The sequence below is a fragment of the Mus caroli genome, unplaced genomic scaffold, assembly GCF_978045245.1.
Source record: "Mus caroli unplaced genomic scaffold, Mus_caroli_1 scaffold_3, whole genome shotgun sequence".
Classification (NCBI taxonomy): domain Eukaryota; kingdom Metazoa; phylum Chordata; class Mammalia; order Rodentia; family Muridae; genus Mus; species Mus caroli.
In genome coordinates this window covers 77,367,020-77,389,302 of record NW_028227258.1, presented here as the reverse complement: position 1 = coordinate 77,389,302, position 22,283 = coordinate 77,367,020, and the positions used below count along the sequence as shown (strand labels likewise).

At 45.0% G+C, this 22,283-nt stretch overlaps 1 protein-coding gene across 3 annotated transcripts in view; it reads left to right on the top strand.

Moving 5' to 3' along the window:
- Positions 1-1,171: 1,171 nt before the first annotated feature.
- Positions 1,172-22,283, top strand: part of Tmem154 (transmembrane protein 154) — a 45,075-nt gene continuing 23,963 nt past the window's right edge. For all 3 annotated transcript variants that reach the window (XM_021158876.2, XM_085835802.1, XM_085835803.1), the window contains exon 1: positions 1,172-1,439. In XM_021158876.2, the coding sequence (XP_021014535.1) occupies positions 1,376-1,439 (64 nt within the window). In that variant the 5' untranslated portion in view covers positions 1,172-1,375. The remainder of the gene's footprint in view (positions 1,440-22,283) is intronic.

The following is a 22,283-nucleotide window of genomic DNA, read 5'->3' as shown; positions in this document are numbered from 1 at the left end:
CCCCAGCTTTCTCTTTTGCAGGTGTGTGTCACAGCTGGAGAAAAGCTCACGCCCACAGGAATAAGTGCCACCCAAACTCTGCACCATGGGGTCTTGGAGCCAGGGGCCTGTTGCCTCTCAGTGAGTGTGATGAATGAATGGTTCTTTCTCTGCGACTTTCAGACCGATCATCCCGTTCTGAGCACATCTGTTTTCTTTTCTCCCAAGGTATCAAGAGTGGATCTAATTGTCACTAAGCGTCCAGAAACACACTGATTGTCCTGGAAATCACCACTACTTAGGTCCACAAGAACTGGAGCAAAAAACTGAGAAGTGGGCCAGAGAACAAGGTCATGGTTGCCTTTGGGGGTGGGGAGGTTGAGGAACCCAGGCCACTCGGGACGCTTACACCTAGCAGCTCAGCTGAGACAGGATGGGATGGGGGCGGGGGGGGGGATAGTGCTGGGTTTGGAGGAGTCTGAGGTTCAGCCTCACCGTCTTTGCCTCCCTGTCTCTAGGCTCCGCTCAGCAGCGTGCATTCTAGCCACCCCAGGATGTAAAAGACCCTCCCTCCTCCTTCATTGTTTCCATTGGATAGAATTTCTAGCCTCGTGCTAATCCTCTTCAATCCTGTTTTGCTGGTTCTGCAATAACAAAGGCCACTCCCCACCTGCAGGTCCCCCAGTGCAGAGGCTTCCTTGCAAAGACATTTCTCCTGGGAAGCGGGGTGTAGCTTTGTCTGTAGATCCAAATAGAGCCTCTCCGGAGCAGGTGCTGAGTGGGCGGAGGAATGAGCCTGGCTGGCCCGAGAGCAGTTTCCTGTTGATTGGGCCTGGGCTGTCCATCCCAACAGCCACTAAGCACGTCAAGTTGTTTACACTTAAAATTAGGTTGACTTAATGTAAAAGTTCCCTTCACACGAAGCTCGGTCCTTTGCACCGTGGGCAATGGGGCTATTACCAGACAGCGCTGATTTGAGAAAGTGCTGTCAGCACTGAGCTCAGGCCAGCGCTACCCAGGGCTCTGCGGACAGTTCCAGAGACCCATCAGAGAGATGTGCAAACTTGTCAAATCGGAACGTCTGTGGTCCAGGCTCCCTCCCAGTGCCGAATGACACCTGAGCAACGGAGTCTGTTTCTCAGGGACAGAGAGGTGGAGGCCTGGACTCCAGAGGGCTGGGGAGGTGCTGACTGAATCAGCGCTGGGCGAAGCAGCTCCTCTGTTGCAACCCTTGCCAGTCTGACAGGCTCCTGCGGAGTTACATCACTTCCTAAAAATCAGGCAAACACCTCTCCTTCAAGTGAGCACCGACCCAAAGGAGCAGGAAACAGGAAATGTGCGCGTTAGAGGGAGGCCGGGGCTTCGCAGCATCCTGAGCGCGGGTGAGCCAGCTGACATGACCGTGCCCTGTGCTGCGTTGGTCTTGGCCCTGGGGCTCGCGTTTGGTCAATCCAGCCAGGGTAAGCAACCTCCAGCTGGGAGGGAGGATACGCTAGCCTGTGCGTGCCCGGGGCTACCGGACTCTTTCGGGGAGAGTCCCACCCAGAAAACCTAATCCTTTCGGTGAAACTTAAAAGCCAAGAAAATTAAAACTGTCTTTGGGAGGGCAGGGCTGGAGGATAGATCTTGCTTTCACCGCAGCCTCTTTCGTTTGCTCTAAACCTCTGGCTATCTTTGCCTTTTATGATCCTTGTAATTTATCAGCTTTACTGGGCATATTAAAAAACCATAAACTTTTCTGGCAGTTCATGGAAAAGAATGTTCCAGTCTGCTGAAAGACAGAAGTAATGGTTTCATTTTAATAGCTGAGAAGCCTGCTGGTTCCAAAAACCACTTGGGCGGTGAGGGGTCGGGGAGGGGGTGGGGGAGAAAAGAAGCAACTAGGGTTTGGAATTTACTGCGGAAAGCATTTGGGAAAAGATGCAAATTTGACATCAGCAGAGGAGTCAACAGACATCCCCTGAGTAACATCCAGAGAATTATTTGATATGCTGTTCTTTGATCTTGGTAAAATGGGGGATATTTTCTTTGCACCCATTGTAACTAATGGACATTTGCTTTCAAGGCTAATATGATTATAGGCAGTCAAAGGTATTGGAAGAAACAGTACTACATCTCGCTCTCTCTTTTAATTGATTTGTGTCTGTGTGTGAATTACATATCATGCACCTGAATCCCACCAATTTCCTAGTCCTCCCACCTCTGCCCTCCATCCTTGTAACCTTCCTCAACATCTTGCCATGGAAGCTGTGGTGTGTCACATTATGTCACACAAGTACTACATCTCCATACCTTAGGGTGAGCAGCAGCTGACTGGCTCTCTTGGCAGTTGCTACAACAAGCTAATGCCCTCTCGGTGCCTCTGAAGTCTGTTTGACTTGTCCTTGGTAAATACACTTGCAGTCATGGTTTCTGCGAACGGGTAGATAATGCCTGCTTCTAGGGAAGGGCTGCATCTAAAGCAGAGGAACCTGTGCTGTTGTTTAAAAAGGATGGGTGACAAGAGCCACTGATGTCACAGAGATGCAGCTTACTGAAGGTTGGCAGGCACACCTCTTTCAGCCTGTCTGGCAGGGCACTCTTTATGTGGGGAACCCAAGTGTCTGAAGTAGAAAGTGAAGGGCACATGTGTGTGTGTGTGTGTGTGTGTGTGTGTGTGTATTTCTTTCAAATGAGATAGGGAGTCTATGCTTGTTTTGTGCACTGTGCTTTGGCAATGGAAGGAGTCATGAACACACAGGGACAATCCTCTTCCGTTTACCTTTGATTTTCCTAAATGCTGTCAGAGCGTAGCATACACTAGGAACTCAGTGATTGCTGATACATATTAAAAGCATCCCAGGGATGGCTATGAAGCTGAACTTCATGACTCTCAGAGCCATGAAAGCAGGTAGCACAGAGGAAAGTCAGGAGTCAGAGTTGAAAACTTGGTTGCAGACACATGCAGAGAAGGTCTCTCTCCATAAGCTACTGTGCTTCTTGGGCCCTGCCTGTATCCCCAGCATCTAAAAGATGCAAAAATACAACTTGCAGAAAGCTAGCTAGTAAAAGCTGCTTACTTGGACATGAGTCAAGGGAAAGGCTAGTATTAAAGCTTAGTTCTTAAACTGATCAATGCATATCCCTGATCAATGCATATCCCTGATCAACGCATATCCCTGATCAATGCATATCCCTGATCAATGCATATCCCTTTGCGCCAGTGGTGCTTTAGAATATGAGTTAGATTGTAGGACATTTATATCTTTTAGTTATTTTTTTAAAAGTGTCTGGGGATGTCTAGGAGAAAAATCCAGTCTCCTGAACAGAGGCACTCTCTAGTGCAAGCAGGTTCTGAGATCTACCCCCAAATGAAGCCTTTGTATCGGCAAACAAGCGGGCTCATCCCTGTGTGTCAGCCTCTCCTTTAATAGCTAGAAAGCTTGGTTCAGAATTGAGAACCATCCCAAGTGAAGTTACCCCCTGAAAACCAAGCAGGAGGCAAGTGGGAAACCAGCTTTCCTTGGGTTTTGACGAAATTGATGAGCATAGTTTAAACAAACTCTGGACCAACGCATCTCAACCAGTGTAGCACCTTCAGAAAGCTGGAACTGAGGTATTTATAGGAAGACCAAGCTCTGTGGTTCCTGCATATTAGTGACAGAGTTCGTGTTGGCAGAGACCTGTCCACAGGAAAATGAATGGTTAGAGTGGGGTTAATCGCGTGAGCTGCTGTAAGGGAAGTAGGGCCTGAAATAGATGCAGAGTGAGCAATCAGAGAAGCTGGGGATTAGCTTAGTTAAGGCCAGAGGCAAGATGAGCCAAATGCCAGAGCCACTAGGAATTGGGGTGCGGGAACCTGGAGAGAAAGAATGAACGGTCCATGGTCCACACACAGAGGCACAGCTGAGAACTGATGGTGGGGGGTTACAAAGAAAAGAAGAGTACAGAAGAAAAGATAAATTCTGATATTGGCGGTACATGCCTGTGATCCCTGCATGGGATGGGGATGGGGGAGGACAGAGGTCAGTGCTTACTTGGTCATATAGTCTCAACAACAACAACAACAACAACAACAACAACAACAACAACAGCCGATCAAACCAAACAGGGGATGAGACTTGGAAGTCCCTCAGTGTCTACAGTTCCAAATTCCAAGAAAGTGGGAAAGAGAGGGCCTTCTGGGATGAGTTCAGTTCTGCAAAGACACACTGTGCCCTGTGCTTGGCCAACCCACTACAGTTTGCACCACCCTCAAATACTGCCCACAATGTGGAGAAACAGGAACCAGGAGGGGCAACCTACACTTAGCTCGCCTACTGAGCTTTTGATTTTAGTGATCATTATTTGCATTTCTAGAGAGTCTAGCATTTGTAATTTTTCTTGGCTTTTTACTTAAGCTAACTTATTTATCCCTCTCGTTCACGTTATGCCAACTCTTATCTACTGGATGATTTTCTTCAACTCCGGCTGTTTGCTGTGTCTGTTGAGGGCACTGAGGCCAGAGCCTGGCATGCAGGGAGCAGCTCACCTGTTTAATTTAACTCCAGATTCTCCTCACCAACCCCTAACCCCTGGAAAGTACAACATCCCTTCTCTGTCTTACCCACTAGGAATGAAGCCATACATGTGTTGAGCTTAGAGGAGATCATGACTGGGCCTCAGTTTCACCAAAGCCTTGGGACAGGCAGACAGTAGGACTCAGTCCTCAGGTGAGGTCAGTCAATAAGCAGGAGTAACCACAGAGCCAGGAAGGTGGCCAGAGAGAGAGGCAAAGATGACTAAGCTAGACTGAACATTTAAGGAAGCTTGGCTTCTACAGGATCAGGGTAGTCTCAGTGACGCTGAGTGCTAAATACTGTTAACTACTCCTAACACACCCTGTAGGCAATGGCCTGATGTTCTAGCTTTAGCCTTTGACACAGTTATTGGATAGGTGATCCTTAAAAGCATTATATTATATGGTCTCAAATACTCTGGAGTCCAAGTCTTTGTTTGAGGCAATCCCCATGACCAGTTAGGCTTTGGATTTTCATTTCCTCTACAATCTCGTTTGTTTACTGTTTTTTTGGGGGGGGTGTTGGTTGTTGTTTTATTATGTTTTTTGAAATAGGGTCTATCTCTGTAGCTCAGGCTAGCTCAGAGTCATAGTCCTCCTAGCTCAACTCTCTTAGTGCTAGGGTTCCCAGTCACCTTTGCCCCTCCAGACGTGATAGCCAGGCCTTCTTGAGATTTCTTTATACATTTAAAGGCAGTGTCTCCTATTTCATCTGGTATTTCTAGCTGCTGCTCAATGGGCACATTTTCTTAAACAGATGGGGTTGCTGGAGAGGGGAACATTTTTTTTTTTTATATTTCTTTTTTTTTTTTTTATATTTTTATTACATATTTTCCTCAATTACATTTCCAATACTATCCCAAAAGTCCCCCATAGCGCCCCCCACTTCCCTACCCACCCATTCCCATTCTTTTGGCCCTGGCATTCCCCTATATTGGGGCATATAAAGTTTGCAAGTCCAATGGGCCTCTCTTTCCATTGCAGCTAGATACATATGCAGCTAGAGACAAGAGCTCCAGGGTTCTGGTTAGTACATCATGTTGTTCCAACAATAGGGTTGCAGATCCCTTTAGCTCCTTGGGTACTTTCTCTAGCTTCTCCATTGGGAGCCCTGTGATACATCCAATAGCTGACTGTGAACATCCACTCCTGTGTTTGCTAGGCCCCGGCATCGTCTCACAAGAGACAGCTATATTTGGGTCCTTTCAGCAAAATCTTGCTAGTGTATGCAATGGTGTCAGCGTTTAGAAGCTGATTATGGGACGGATCCCTGGATACAGAAGTCTCTAAATGGTCCATCCTTTCATCACAGCTACGAACTTTGTCTCTGTAACTCCTTCCCTGGGTGTTTTGTTCCCAATTCTGAGAAGGTGCACAGTGTCCACACTTTGGTCTTCATTCTTCTTGAGTTTCATGCGTTTAGCAAATTGTATCTTATATCTTGGGTATCCTAAGTTTTGGGCTAATATCCACTTATCAATGAATACATATTGTGTGAGTTCTTTTGTGATTGTGTTACTTCACTGAAGATGATGCCCTCCAGGTCCATCCATTTGGCTAGGAATTTCATAAATTCATTCTTTTTAATAGCTGAGTAGTACTCCATTGTGTAAATGTACCATAATTTCTGTATCCATTCCTCTGTTGAGGGACATCTGGGTTCTTTCCAGCTTCTGGCTATTATAAATAGGGCTGCTATGAACATAGTGGAGCATGTGTCCTTTTTACCGGTTGGGCCATCTTCTGGATATATGCCCAGGAGAGGTATTGCTGGATCCTCCGGTAGTACTATGTCCAATTTTCTGAGGAACCGCCAGACTGATTTCCAGAGTGGTTGTACAAGCTTGCAATCCCACCAACAATGGAGGAGTGTTCCTCTTTCTCCACATCCTCGCCAGCATCTGCTGTCACCTGAATTTTTGATCTTAGCCATTCTGACTGGTGTGAGGTGGAATCTCAGGGTTGTTTTGATTTGCATTTCCCTGATGATTAAGGATGTTGAACATTTTTTCAGGTGCTTCTCTGCCATTCGGTATTCCTCAGGTGAGAATTCTTTGTTCAGTTCTGAGCCCCATTTTTTAATGGGGTTATTTGACTTTCTGGAGTCCACCTTCTTGAGTTCTTTATATATATTGGATATTAGTCCCTTATCTGATTTAGGATAGGTGAAGATCCTTTCCCAATCTGTTGGTGGATTTTTTGTCTTATTGATGGTGTCTTTAGCCTTGCAGAAGCTTTGTAGTTTCATGAGGTCCCACTTGTCAATTCTCGATCTTACAGCACAAGCCATTACTGTTCTATTCAGGAATTTTTCCCCTGTGCCCATATCTTCAAGGCTTTTCCCCACTTTCTCCTCTATAAGTTTCAGTGTCTCTGGTTTTATGTGAAGTTCCTTGATCCACTTAGACTTGACCTTAGTACAAGGAGATAGGAATGGATCGATTCGCATTCTTCTACATGTTAACAACCAGTTGTGCCAGCACCATTTGTTGAAAATGCTGTCTTTCTTCCACTGGATGTTTTTAGCTCCCTTGTCGAAGATCAAGTGACCATAGGTGTGTGGGTTCATTTCTGGGTCTTCAATTCTATTCCATTGGTCTATTTATCTGTCACTATACCAGTACCATGCAGTTTTTATCACAATTGCTCTGTAGTAGAGCTTTAGGTCCGGCATGGTGATTCCACCAGAGGTTCTTTTATCCTTGAGAAGAGTTTTTGCTATCCTAGGTTTTTTGTTATTCCAGATGAATTTGCAGATTGCACTTTCTACTTCGTTGAAGAATTGATTTGGAATTTTGATGGGGATTGCATTGAATCTGTAGATTGCTTTTGGCAAGATAGCCATTTTTACAATGTTGATCCTGCCAATCCATGAGCATGGGAGATCTTTCCATCTTCTGAGATCTTCTATAATTTCTTTCTTCAGAGACTTGAAGTTTTTATTATACAGATCTTTCACTTCCTTAGTTAGAGTCACGCCAAGATATTTTATATTATTTGTGACTATTGAGAAGGGTGTTGTTTCCCTAATTTCTTTCTCAGCCTGTTTATTCTTTGTGTAGAGAAAGGCCATTGATTTGTTTGAGTTAATTTTATATCCAGCTACTTCACCGAAGCTGTTTATCAGGCTTAGGAGTTCTCTGGTGGAATTTTTAGGGTCACTTATATATACTATCATATCATCTGCAAAAAGTGATATTTTGACTTCATCTTTTCCAATTTGTATCCCTTTGATCTCCTTTTGTTGTCGAATTGCTCTGGCTAGGACTTCAAGTACAATGTTGAATAGGTATGGAGAAAGTGGACAGCCTTGTCTAGTCCCTGATTTTAGAGGGATTGCTTCAAGCTTCTCACCATTTACTTTGATGTTGGCTACTGGTTTGCTGTAGATTGCTTTTATCATGTTTAGGTATGGGCCTTGAATTCCTGATCTTTCCAAGACTTTTATCATGAATGGGTGTTGGATCTTGTCAAATGCTTTTTCCGCATCTAACGAGATGACCATGTGGTTTTTGTCTTTGAGTTTGTTTATATACTGGATTACGTTGATGGATTTCCGTATATTGAACCATCCCTGCATCCCTGGGATGAAACCTCCTACTTGGTCAGGATGGATGATTGTTTTGATGTGTTCTTGGATTCGATTAGCAAGAACTTTATTGAGGATTTTTGCATCAATATTCATAAGGGATATTGGTCTGAAGTTTTCTATCTTTGTTGGGTCTTTTTGTGGTTTAGGTATCAGAGTAATTGTGGCTTCATAGAATGAGTTGGGTAGAGTACCTTCTGTTTCTATTTTGTGGAATAGTTTGTGAAGAACTGGGATTAGATCTTCTTTGAAGGTCTGATAGAACTCTGCACTAAACCCATCTGGTCCTGGGCTTTTTTTAGTTGGGAGACTATTAATGACTGCTTCTATTTCTTTGGGGGATATAGGGCTGTTTAGATCATTAACCTGATCTTGATTCAACTTTGGTACCTGGTATCTGTCTAGGAACTTCTCCATTTCATCCAGGTTCTCCAGTTTTGTTGAGTATAGCCTTTGGTAGAAGGATCTGATGGTGTTTTGGATGTCTTCAGGATCTGTTGTTATGTCTCCTTTTTCATTTCTGATTTTGTTAATTAGGATGCTTTCCCTGTGCCCTCTAGTGAGTCTGGCTAAGGGTTTATCTATCTTGTTGATTTTCTCAAAGAACCAGCTCCTTGATTGGTTGATTCTTTGAATAGTTTTTCTTGTTTCCACTTGGTTGATTTCACCCCTGAGTTTGATTATTTCCTGCCGTCTACTCCTCTTGGGTGAATTTGCTTCCTTTTGTTCTAGTGCTTTTAGGTGTGTTGTCAAGCTGCTAATGTGTGCTCTCTCTAGTTTCCTTTTGGAGGCACTCAGAGCTATGAGTTTTCCTCTTAGAAATGCTTTCATTGCGTCCCATAAGTTTGGGTATGTTGTGGCTTCATTTTCATTGAACTCTAAAAAGTCCTTAATTTCTTTCTTTATTCCTTCCTTGACCAAGGTATCATTGAGAAGAGTGTTGTTCAGTTTCCACGTGAAGGTTGGCTTTCTATTATTTATTTTGTTATTGAAGATCAGCCTTAGTCCATGGTGATCTGATAGGATGCATGGGACAATTTCAATATTTTTATATCTGTTGAGGCCTACTTTGTGACCAATTATGTGGTCAATTTTGGAGAAGGTACCATGAGGTGCTGAGAAGAAGGTATATCCTTTTGTTTTAGGATAAAATGTTCTGTAGATATCTGCCAGATCCATTTGATTCATAATTTCTCTTAGTTTCACTGTGTCCCTGTTTAGTTTCTGTTTCCATGATCTGTCCATTGGTGAAAGTGGTGTGTTGAAGTCTCCCACTATTATTGTATGAGGTGCAATGTGTGCTTTGAGCTTTACTAAAGTTTCTTTAATGAATGTGGCTGCCTTTGTATTTGGAGCATAGATATTCAGGATTGATAGTTCCTCTTGGAGGATTTTACCTTTGATGAGTATGAAGTGTCCCTCCCTGTCTTTTTTAATGACTTTGGGTTGGAAGTCAATCTTATCAGATATTAGAATGGCTACTCCAGCTTGTTTCTTCATGCCATTTGCTTGGAAAATTGTTTTCCAGCCTTTCATTCTGAGGTAGTGTCTATCCTTTTCTCTGAGATGAGTTTCCTGTAAGCAGCAAAATGTTGGGTCTTGTTTGTGTAGCCAGTTTGTTAGTCTATGTCTTTTTATCGGGGAGTTGAGTCCATTGATATTAAGAGATATTAAGGAAAAGTAATTGTTGTTTCCTGTTATTTTTGTTGTTAAAGTTGGCATTTTGTTCTTGTGGCTGTCTTCTTTTAGGTTTGTTGAGGGATTACCTTCTTGTTGTTTCTAGGGCGTGGTTCCTGTCCTTGTATTGGTTTTTTTCTGTTATTATCCTTTGAAGGGCTGGATTCGTGGAGAGATAATGTGTGAATTTGGTTTTGTCGTGGAATACTTTGGTTTCTCCATCTATGTTAATTGAGAGTTTGGCTGGGTATAGTAGCCTGGGCTGGAATTTGTGTTCTTTTAGTGTCTGTATAACATCCGTCCAGGATCTTCTGGCTTTCATAGTCTCTGGTGAAAAATCTGGTGTAATTCTGATAGGCTTGCCTTTATATGTTACTTGGCCTTTTTCTCTTACTGCTTTTAGTATTCTATCTTTATTTAGAGCATTTGTTGCTCTGATTATTATGTGTCGGGAGGTATTTCTTTTCTGGTCCAGTCTATTTGGAGTTCTGTAGGCTTCTTGTATGTTCATGGGCATCTCTTTCTTTAGATTTGGGAAGTTTTCTTCTATAATTTTGTTGAAGATGTTTGCTGGTCCTTTGAGTTGAAAATCTTCATTCTCATCCACTCCTATTATCCGTAGGTTTGGTCTTCTCATTGCGTCCTGTATTTCTTGGATGTTTTGAGTTAGGATCTTTTTGCATTTTACATTTTCCTTGATTGTTGTGCCGATGTTCTCTATGGAATCTTCTGCACCTGAGATTCTCTCTTCCATCTCTTGTATTCTGTTGCTGATGCTCGTATCTATGGTTCCAGATTTCTTTCCTAGGGTTTCTATCTCCAGTGTTGCCTCATTTTGGGATTTCTTTATTGTGTCTACTTCCCTTTTTAGGTCTAGTATGGTTTTGTTCATTTCCATCATCTGTTTGGATGTGTTTTCCTGTTTTTCTGTAAGGACTTCTACCTGTTTGATTATGTTATCGTGTTTTTCTTTAAGGATTTGTAACTCTTTAGCAGTGTTCTCCTGCAATTCTTTAAGGGATTTTTGTGCTTTCTCTTTATTGTCTTCTGCCTGTTTAGCAGTGTTCTCCTGCATTTCTTTAAGTGTGTTATTAAAGTCCTTCTTGAAGTTCTCTACCATCATCAGGAGATATGCTTTTAAATCCGTGTCTAGCTTTTCCGGTGTGTTGGGGTGCCCTGGACTGGGCGAAGTGGGGGTGCTAGGTTCTGATGATGGTGAGTGGTCTTGGTTTCTGTTAGTAAGATTATTACGTTTACCTTTCGCCATCTGGTAATCTCTGGGGTTAGTTGTTATCGTTGTCACTGTTTAAAGATTGGAGCAGAAGCTGTGTTCCACTCACCAGCAGTCTCTAAATCCTGCGGCGGGGGTCGTGGGTAGCTGACGGTACCCCGGTGCTGGTCCAGCCGGAAGAGGCCTGTGGTCCTACACAGGCCGTTTTTCTGCTTCCCTAACTAATGCAGTCTCTGGTCCCGCGTGCAATTGGATTGGAGCAGAAGCTGTGTTCCACTCTCCAGAAGTCTTAAGATCCTGTGGTGGGTGTTGTGGGTAGCTGGTGAGTGTCAGCCGACCCTGCGCCCCAGCTGCCCAGGTGCTTTTCTGACCGGAAGAGGGTTGTGGCCCTATGTAGGCCGGATTTCTCTCTCCCCAACCAGAGCAGTCTCAGGTCCCGCGTGATTGGACTGGAACAGAAGCTGTGTTCCACTCACCAGCAGTCCCAAAATCCTGCGGCGGGGGTCGTGGGTAGCTGGCGGGTGTCAGGCAACCCTGCGCTCCCGCTACCCCGGCGCTGATCCGGCCGGATGAGGCCTGTGGCCCTACTCAGGCCGGTTTCTGCTTCCCTAACTAATGCAGTCTCAGGTCCCGCGCAATTGGATTGGAGCTGAAGCTGTGTTCCACTTACCAGCAGTCCCAAAATCCTGCGGCGGGGGTCGTGGGTAGCTGGCGGGTGTCAGGCAACCCTGCGCTCCCGCTACCCCGGCGCTGATCCAGCCGGATGAGCGAGGGGAACATTTTTGTGCAACCATTCTAGAGGGATGGAAATATTCTTGGAAATGTTCTTACTCTGCTGTCCTGAGGATTTATTCCTAATCACCCACAAGTGTGCAGGAATGAGACCAAGCCAACTGTGTTGACTGTACCATTTGTAAAACTGTGTGTGTATGCATGTGTGTGCGAAAGTCTGGGAAGGGAGGCAGAAACTCTCCAAATGTCCATTCACAGAGAAGGGGTGAAACAATTGTGCAGTTTTAGAATGAGTGTCACAGAGCAGGCTTGATGGACCTGTGCTACTGGCATCAAGCTGGATCAGGCTCAAACTAATACCGGCCAAACCCAGGGGTTGGTGATGATAATATGCATAGGTTGAGAGTTTCAGCTGCTTGGGAGCTGAAACAAGAGGATTGCTTGAATTATGGAATCTGATTCCAGCCTGGGCAACACAGACCCTCAGTGCAATATTGTGATTCACAGAATAATTGTTTTTATCTCAGGTTTTTAAAGTGCTCTGGCCTATGCTTGGATAGAGTCATAAATGCATTTAAAAGTGTGGATAACTATTAAGTACTTACCTTTGGGAGTAAGAGAAAGCAATGATATTAACCATGGCTATCTATCTTACTCAGCTTTCTGTCAGTATAATAAAATATCTGAGGGAGATATGGGGACATAGCTTTGTAGTGAAGAGGCCCTAGGTTCAATACCCAGTACCTACTAACCAACCAACCAACCATTCATCCAACCAACCAACCAACCAACCAACCATTCATCCAACCAACCAACCAATCAACCATTCATCCAACCAACCAACCAACCAACCATTCATCCAACCAACCAACCAACCATTCATCCAACCAACCAACCAACTAACCAACCAACCAATCAACCAACCAACCTACCTACCAACCAACCAACCAATCAACCAACCAACCAACCAAAAGACACAAAACTCAAAGTAAACAAATGAACAAAAGGAAGATTAAACCATCTGAAGAATTCAGCTTTTAAGGAAGAAAGATTTAATTTAGCTTATAGTTTGAGTCTGGCTCAGTGGGCCCATGTTGCCTTTGGCCCTGTGGTAAGGAATATGTGGTGTAGAAAACTGCTCACTGTGGGGTAGCTGGGAAGCGAGACTGGGTTACAGAATCCCCTTGAAGGCTATGGCTCCAATGACCCAATTATTCTCTACCAAGTGTGACCCAATACAATTTCCATCATCAGATAACAGTACCTGGCAACCAAGCCTTCAATACATGGGTTTGGGGAACATTCTAGAGCCGTATTATAACAATACCTGTAGTACTGTTTCCTTCAGATGAAAAGGATGACAGGAGCTGGAGAGAGAGATCATAAGAGCTGGTTTTGTTTTTTCTTTTTGAGATAGGGTTTCTTTGAGTAGCCCTGGCTGTCCAGGAACTCACTCTGTAGGCCAGGCTGGATTACCATTCACCTTGCCCTTCTAGACATGATATCCCGGCTTTCTTGAGATTTCTTTATACAGTTAAAGGCATGAGCCTCTGCTTCCCTAGTGCTGGGATTAAAGGTATGTGCTACTAGGACCAGCTAGAGTTCTTGATCTTCTTGCAGAGGACTGGAGGTTGGGTCCCAGCCCTCAACTCAGGTGGTTCACATATGCCTGTAACTCCAGATCCGGAGAATTTAATGCCCTCTTCTAGCTTGTATGGACACCCAGGCAAACACACAGACACACACACACAGCACAAATAAAAAATAAAGTTAAATTAAAATTTGAAGGAGATAATCCAGGGTCTAACAAAATCTGAGCAGTGGGCTGATTGCGACCCAGCTTCCTGCCCTTTTCTCCTGGCCATGGAGCTCCTAACAGCCTTTGTACTTGTACATTTGTAAATGTTCATGTTATGGAAATCAGCTCTCTCCCTCTCTCCCTTGGGTCTTATGGTGATGATTTTTTGTTGGCCTCCTTTTAAGTTTGGATTTACAAATCTTTTCTTTTCCAGTTGCTCACTTCATACACCTTGGCTCTTTCCTCGCTCCATGTTCCTGGGCCATCAGACCTTAACCTTGTGATTTTCATCCGCTCTCAGGCTGGGTGTACCTCCCCAGTTCTCACCCCTCTGCTGGCATCTCCACCCACCTGTAATCTTGCGTTTCCATCATCAGTCCCTTGGGTACATTATGGGTGGTGTCAGCTGCTCATCACATCCGAAACAGAGCTCATCTGTGCTCACCAGTGGCTTGAAACCACCCTGAGTCTTACCTGGGCTGCTCTACCTCTTAACATCTTAAACATCCTCATTGCCTCAAGTATTATCCCCCCCTCCATCCCATTTCATATTAACCCCGAACAATTGTTTTGTAACAAAAATGCAATCATCTTCTCCCCGCAACCCCCATCAGTGTTTTCTTCCTGGGCTACATCCCACATACCCTGACGTCATGATAAAACATCATGTGAACTGGGCCTGAATTCTCTTCTCACTTAATCCTCTCCACAACCCACCTTTTGCCTTATGAATCAACCACTTAACGGTGCCAAGTTGTGCGAGACTACTGGGCCTTTCTATGTGCCAGGCCCTCAACTCTGACCACTTTCCCTGAGGTCTTTGCTTCATGGACTTCAGAAATGGATACTCCATCATTTGTGAAGATGTTCTGAGTGCAACCCCAGATGCAACAAATCTCTTTGCTTCCCATACTGTCATGGCTCTGCCCTCTGTACACAGTACAGTTTCTATTCATTGGAATTATAAGTACAGATTTGGATGCTATTGTCTTGACTAGTCATTTCCCTGGGAGGCAAGTGCCTGACCTGGCCTCGTTCACCCTACCTAATAGTTCAGATTCAGTTTACTGCATGGCATGGGGTCTAGCAGACGTACAATAAAAATATGGTGCCTGGCTGGCTGAGTGAATGGATTTTATCTTACAGCTGAAGATTTACTATAATCAACTTCTATAATACTAATACCTAGCTCATCATTGTTTTAGCTTATCCAGTTTCCTAATTCTATACCAAAATGTTAACTAGCCCAAATCTTAGACAGATGTGGTGCCGCAGACCTGTAATCTCAGCAATGGAAATTTGAGGCAAGAGGATTGTGCGTTTGAGGCCAACCCTGGCTACCAGCAAGATCTTGACTCACTGAGACAACACTGTCAGGCCAGTGACATGGCTTGGTGGGTGAACTGCTCGCCCTGCAAGCATGAAGACCTGAGTTTAGGTCTCCAGCAGCCATGTAAAAGCCTGGCATGGAGGCGTGTATATCCTCAGCGCTGGGCGTTGGACGTAGGTAGCTTCCAGGGACTCGATGGCCAGCCAGCCTAGCCAAAGTGACAAGCTCTGAGCTCAGCTAGAGATCCTGTCTCAAAAGGTAAAGTGGAGATCAATAGAGGAGGACACCCAACTTTGACCTCTGGGCAACATGCATAAATGCACTGGTGAGCCCATGCGTGCGTGAGCACACACACACACACACACGCACACACAACATAACCATCTCAACTCTTCTAATGTGTGAGTTTCCATTCTGCATCTTCAACTCACAACAGGTATTGCCTCCTCCCTCCCCCGCTGAGTAGGCTAGACCAAGCCTTTGTAATCACCTTCTTGACATGGAAGGAAGTTCAGACCCAGAAAATTTGCATGGAACATTTTTAGAAAGGACCAGCGGTTACTGGGGGAAACTTCTGCAAGAACCATATGGGGACTTTAAGTTCCAGAGACATTAGCCTCCAATCTAGTAAAAATCGTTTTGAAAACCTGAAATGAAGTATATGAAACAAAAACAACTGAGAAAAGTTGCCTCAGGTGAGGACCACACAGGCATAATGCCTGGAACGAGGACAGTGGAGAGAAGAGCCAACTGTGGCAAGGAACTTGGAACTCCTGATTCTCCAGCCACCTCTTTCTAAGCTCTGGGTTCACAAGCATGTGTCAGTATGTCCAGTTTTATACAGTGCTGGGGATAGAGCCCTGCCTTCAGTCATGCCATGATTTACTTGGTTTTGGTTTTGGCTTTGGTTTTTCGAAACAGGGTTTCTCTGTGTAGAGAACTTTCCAGACTTTCCTGGAACTCACTCTGTAGACCAGGCTGGCCTCCAACTCAGAAATCCACCTGCCTCTGCCTCTCAAGTGCTGGGATTAAAGGTGTGCACCACCACTGCCCAGCTGCCATGATTTACTTAAAAGTTAACTTACTCTTTCTAAAAAAAAAGAAAAACCTCTGCTTGTTTGCTTATTTATTGATCATTAATATTGCCAGACTTTATTGATGATGCATTTCACAAAAAAATTAAATATCAGATTTTTGAAATGTGCAAAAAAAATATTGCCAGACTTAGCAAATAAGTATGAGTACCAATTAAATGGATTTCAGATAGCGTAGGGGTGTTTATGCATGTGTGTGTGTGTGTGTGTGTGTGTACATATGAATATCCTGCAACTTATACTAAGTGTGGTACACTTGAATATGGCACGTGACACACTGAAAGAGTACACAGTTGATGTGAGAGAAGAACTTGGGTGGATTCGGATGCCACTTCTTTCATCTGGAGTCTCAAGGATTATGACTGTCAACTAAAGAGCATCTCCCTGTTGGTTCCTGGCTAAGATCATGACGATGGAGCTTATGTGACCAAGGAACTGAATGGACATGATGCCTGGAGTTTGTGTCTCTGCCACATTAGGACTTGCAACACCCTGTTTGTTCCTGCTTCTGTTAGATGCTGTCTGAGAATCCTGGGTGTTTTCTGATGTGCTAACCAAGACAACTGAGAGATTTAGTAGAAGAAGAAGAAGAAGAAGAAGAAGAAGAAGAAGAAGAGGAGGAGGAGGAGGAGGAGGAGGAGGAGGAGGAGGAGGAGGAGGAGGAGGAGGAGGAGGAGGAGGAGGAGGAGGAGGAGGAGGAGGAGGAGGAGGAGGAGAGAGATGAGGAAGAAGAGGAGGAAGAGGAGGAGGAAGAGGACGAGGAAGGGGAAGAAGAAAGAGTAACAGTGATAATTAAAAAGAATTCAAGAACGGATCAACGTTAAGTGATGCATTACTGTAATGAGCCATGTTAAAAGCTAATGTGAGACTGCAGAGGTGACTCCCTCAGCAAACTTCTTACTGAGCAACTGTGAGGACCTGAGTTTGGATTCCAGGATCTGTATACACAGGTATGGTGGCTCAACTCTACAATCCCCTGCATGAGAGAAAGAAACATTTGGATCCTTGGAGCTTGCTGAGCCTGGAATACATAAGACCCTATTCTCCAAAACAAACAAAAAGTTAGTGAGAGAAGTCTTATGCAATGGTGTTGAGCTCATAACTGTAGGGAAGAGGGAGGGGGAGGAGGGAGGAAGTAGGAGGAGAAGTAAGGGAAGGTGAGGGGAGAGGAGGAGGTGGGAGAGCACGGAAGGTCTCAGCAGCTGCAGCAGGAGTGGTAAGATCTGGTGCTTGAGGCCTGTCTGAAAGTCCAGGTCAAAGGGCAACACTGATTCTCCTTAAAGACCTAGTGGGTCAGAAGCCAGACTGCTTTAGAGTTGATCCAAGAGAGTTGAACCCATCACTTTGCATCAATAATTTGTTTCCCTCTTGAGCTTCAGTCCTTAAACCCTCGACTTATTGGTCACACACAGAGGCCTCAAGGTCATAGGTTTGCGTAATCCTCAGTTGTTCCTCTTGAGCCACCATTCAGGGTGGGGTGGAGGCCCAGTCTCTTCCTACCATCTCTGATTTTGCAAAACAGCACATTGCCACTTATCATTTTAGTTGTCTCTGACCTGACACTTGTCTATCGGACAGTGCTGAGCTTGTGGTGAGCGGAATGATGCTGAGATGTCAGAGTGTGAGTTTCAGGGCCAAGGCATCCTGGCTAATGGGGGAGGGGGACAGCAAGTCTCTAGAAAGAGGTTGGCAGAACTGTTGGGTAGGGCCCAGGGGTCTGCTAGGAAGGGCAAGGCTAGGCATATTTGCTTTCCAGTTACTCTTTTACATTGCTGTATCAATCAGATTTCTCTTACTGTAACAAACTACCAGAGACAATCAACTTAAAAAGAGAGGAGGTTGATGTGGGCTTATGGTTGTAGGGGTTTGGGTCTGTAATTCGTTGGCCCATTGTTCTGCAGCCTGTGGGAAGGCAGCACATTGGAGCAGGGTGTGTGTGACAGGGGAAACGCTTGGGAAATGGCAGGAATAGAAGAGAGGCAAAGGAAAGACTGCCTTCCCACAATCCTCTTTAACGACACCCTCCCTGTGACCTGAGGGCCTTCCACCAGTACCAGTAGTGCCTCAGACTGGGAGCCTTAGGAGGACATCCCACCCCAAAACTCTAGTCACTTTGGTTGGAAATAAGCTATTCAAAAGAGAAACAGAAATACAATAAACCAGGAAAATACCAAGTATTGTGATGGTAATCATCTTTATTGATCACCTCCAATTCCAAGTACAGTCTTATTTCACTAATGTTCAGAAGTTGTTTTTTTTCTTTCTTTTCTGAGTTAGAGTCTCACTCTGTAACCCAGGATAGCCTAGAGCTTATTTCAGAGACTAGATTGGTGTCCAATTTGTATTGCTCTTTTTGCTTCCTGAGTGCTAGGATTGCAGACATTTCCTCCCTTGTCCAGGTAAGAATTTTGTATTCTGTCCTATGTGGTATGAGTATATTTTAAAACTGGGCACATGCTATAGGCTAGAATGGCATTATTCCCCCTCTGTGTAGCCCTGGATGTCCTAGAACACACTCTGAAGACCAGGCAGGTATCAAACTCAGAGATCCTTATTCCTCCTGTCTCCCAAGTGCTGGGATTAAAGGTGTGTGCCACCACTGCTCAGCAAGAATAGTAATCAGTTTGTGCTGCTTTTTGGTCAGGTGAGCCAGGGAAAGGACCAGGGGCATTTCTGGACACTGCCCAAAGGCCATGGGCAAAGCTGTCCCAATGTTCCATCCTTCTACTTGGCAAGAGTGTTCTCATGTGTCACACACAGTCACCCTCCACACCCAGGCTGGTACCCAGTATGTCTGCCACGGTCATTTGTTCCAGTTTTGTTCCTGGCCACCCTATAATCAGGTACCACAAATACAGAACAATTAATTTTGAAAAAGTGATCACTAGAAGAAAGAACTGATTAATGGTGTATATACCTATTCAGCTTGCTCCCAAGGTTCCTTTTGGCATGTGGCTCCCAATCACACTTAAATTAATAAGTCTGTCATTGTGAGTCACAGCAAATTAAGACACTGTCCACTCACTCATGGTTTAATTCAGTAATTCTTAGGTCAGCAAGCTTATTTACCAGAGTCATCTAGGAAGACTTTAAGGAAATATTATTAGGACTAGGGCTATCACTCACCAGAGGACTCTCTCTCTCTCTCTCTCTCTCTCTCTCTCTCTCTCTCTCTCTCTCTCTCTCTGTGTGTGTGTGTGTGTGTGTGTGTGTGTAGCATGAGGAAGGTCCTAGGGTTGCTTCTAGACACACATCCTGTTACCCAGGATACATCCCTACACAGCATCAAATAACTGGCGAAACGGAGGGAAAATAGCTGTTGGGACAACTGATCATTATTAATCACAAAATGAAATTATTTAGGCAACAACTCCCAGACCAGTGAACTGTCTTGAGTTTTAACTCAAACCTACTATGTCAGAACTCTGGGAGAAGAACCTGGCAGTCTATGCTTTATGAAGCTTCCTGGATAGTTCCAAAGACTGGAGGCTTAAACCACCATGTCATGCATTCAGCAGACCTTTTGGGGGAGACTCAGGTTCCCATCTCTCAGACTTATTCAGGAAGGGGAGTCTTGTCCTGATATATCTGCCCAGCATTATCCAGAAGCTCAGCTTTCAATGATAACCTTAAGCATTGGGTTCAGCTGAGAGACTTGGGTACTAGATTCCAGGGCCTTGAGCTTGATTCTTGTCAAGTTTACAGAATGAACAGCAGAACAAGAGTGAGTTGAGTTGTTAGCCCAAGGAAGGGCTAGAAGCAGAGAGTTTAGAGGTTGGTCTCAACCTTGACTGCACCCTGCATTCCCCTGCAGGTAATTCTCCCAGCCTTCATCCCAGCCTCTGATATAGAAACCATGTGAGTGAGACCTGAGTATCAGGCATGCAAGGTGCTCAGGCAGTGGGAATGTGCAGCTAAGGCAGAGGTGTCCTTGGCTTTTGAACTTTATAGTTTGAGACAGGAGCTCACGTAGTAGCCAAGGATGACTTCGAATTTGTGATCTTCTTGCCTCTACCTCCAAAGAGCTTGGATTACAGGCATGCTCAGTTTTTCCCAGAGCTGAAGTTACACCCAGGGCTTCACGCCTGACAAGCCTTTATCACCTGAGCTATATCCCTACACCAACTTGGTTTCCTATTTATTTATTTAGCTATTATTTTAATCTTTTTCTAACAGGCTTTGGGCTCCTCACTCTGCTCCATGCAGATGTCAGGGGTGACATGTAGGTAACTCTTGGGTTTAGTTTCTTGAGTATCCTCAAAGTCACACATGTGGTCGGTTAGTCCACAGAACAGGAGAGAGAGAGAGAGAGCACAGGACACCAGCTGTGCCTTGTTCCATTTCACTGTCTGAGTTATAAGTACCTAAGTCATTGGGGCACACACTCTGCAAAATCAACAAAGGCAAGAACAGGCCCAGCACAGGGCACGATATCCTGAATTAGGAAACCCTTTTCTATCGTTGCTTTAGTTTGTGGGTCCTTAGCAGGGAAGTGGGGGTACACCCCATTTCAAAACCAAGAAGGGTCAGGGTGTACTGAGTGGTAGAGCACATGCTTAGCAAGCACAAGGTCCCCAGCACCTTCCAACCACATGCTCTTTATCCTCAGCTCTCAGCACCAGCCTAGCAGCATACAGCAGCAACCACAAAACCTAGAGATCTCGATTACACATTTGTTCCACTTTCAAAAAAAAAAAAAAAAAAAAAAAAGAGAAGTTAGCTGGCTTGCTTCACCAAGAAGCAAACTCATTTCCACTCAGTGGCTGTCCTCAGGACGATGACACAGGCATGCGTGAGGCTCAGATACTGGAGCTATCAGACCTCATCTCATTTCTTCCCCGACTCACAAGATTTTTCTCCAGGGTCCTCACCAGATGTGCACCCTGTGAGTCCCAGATGTGTTTGCATAAATACCGTCAACAATCATTTGTAAGTGAGCCTTCTTTAGTATCTGGTGATTCGGGGCTGAACAGTCAGATGATGAGATGTAGCCTACCTTCAAGTGTCTGACAGTGACATTGTGATGTTAAAAGGTGACATTGAGTCATTCTTTAAGGACCAGAGAGAGAAATGATGAAATGAAGAAGCTCTGGGAAGTTTGGGATGGGGTCACTTGATATAACCATGACCAGGCCAGCCATCAGAACGTTCCTGTTGGAGCCCTGTAGACGGGTGGCAGGCAAGGCCTACCTGCATTTCACACACTGCCTTCAGGGTTTCTTCTGCCTTTTACTTGCTGACGCCTCTTCTTTCCACACCCACTGTATCCTCACCCCACCCTCAGCTCTGCCAATTTTATCCCCATCCCCTCTACTCATGTCCTGAATAATATCCAAATTGTTAGCCCCGAAATATGAGAATAAATGAGGAAGTTATAGCAGGCTGGCGGAACTCCCGAGGGATAAGCAAGAAGCACACCAGGAAAGAAGATAGGTAGCCGGACAAAGTTGACATCAGGTATCTGGTGTCTGTGCCCCGGGCTGAGAAGGCACGGCACTTACCCACTCACCTGCCTTCCGGAGCACTTTTAGGGAGCAAGTTCTAAAATGGGAAGGGCTCTTCCCGGGTTCCTTCATTATGAACATGGAGTCGGGGAAGGAGTGGATATGTAGGGTGTCTGAGGCAAAAAGAAGAAAACCTGAAAGCCCCGTAGCGCTCACTTTCTGGAGATCTGTTTTACGGCCAGGGTGCTAGGTGCTAGACGCTAGTGCTGTGTGACATGGCACCAGACATCGCCGTTCTTCGCAAAGCAAAGGCAAGTGCTAGAGCCCATGGGGTTGCCTGAGGCTGAGCAGCGGTTTAGGGGCTCCCCGACTTCCACTGGGTTAAAAGCTGCTTTAACTCAGTGGCGGGGTGTGTGGGGGGAAGCTTTGGGGGAAAGTCCCCGAGCTGCCTTCTGCTAGCTCCATCCACCACCACTTTAGCACCTCTGGTTCTTGTGTTGAGTCTGAGTCCCACCTTGGTTTTCTTGTTTCCGGTTTTCTCTCTAACTTTGTTTTTTTCTTAAGTCAGGGTTTCTCTGTGTAGTTATTGCCATCCTGGGTCCTGGAATTCGCTTTGTAGACCAGGCTGGCCTTGAACTCAGAGATCTGCCAGTTTTTGAGCCAGGCTTGTCTTGGTGGTGCATGGGATTAAAAGCATGCACCACCACTCTTGGCTCCATTTACTTTCAAAAAGACAACAAACTAACAAACAGATTCTTTATGCATTCATAGAATTTAGCCCAAGAGACAGGACTACTCCCTGGGGAAAGATAATTTCATCGATTCATCTGAAAAGTGTGGACACTGAAGTTATAAAGGTCAGACTAGAAGAC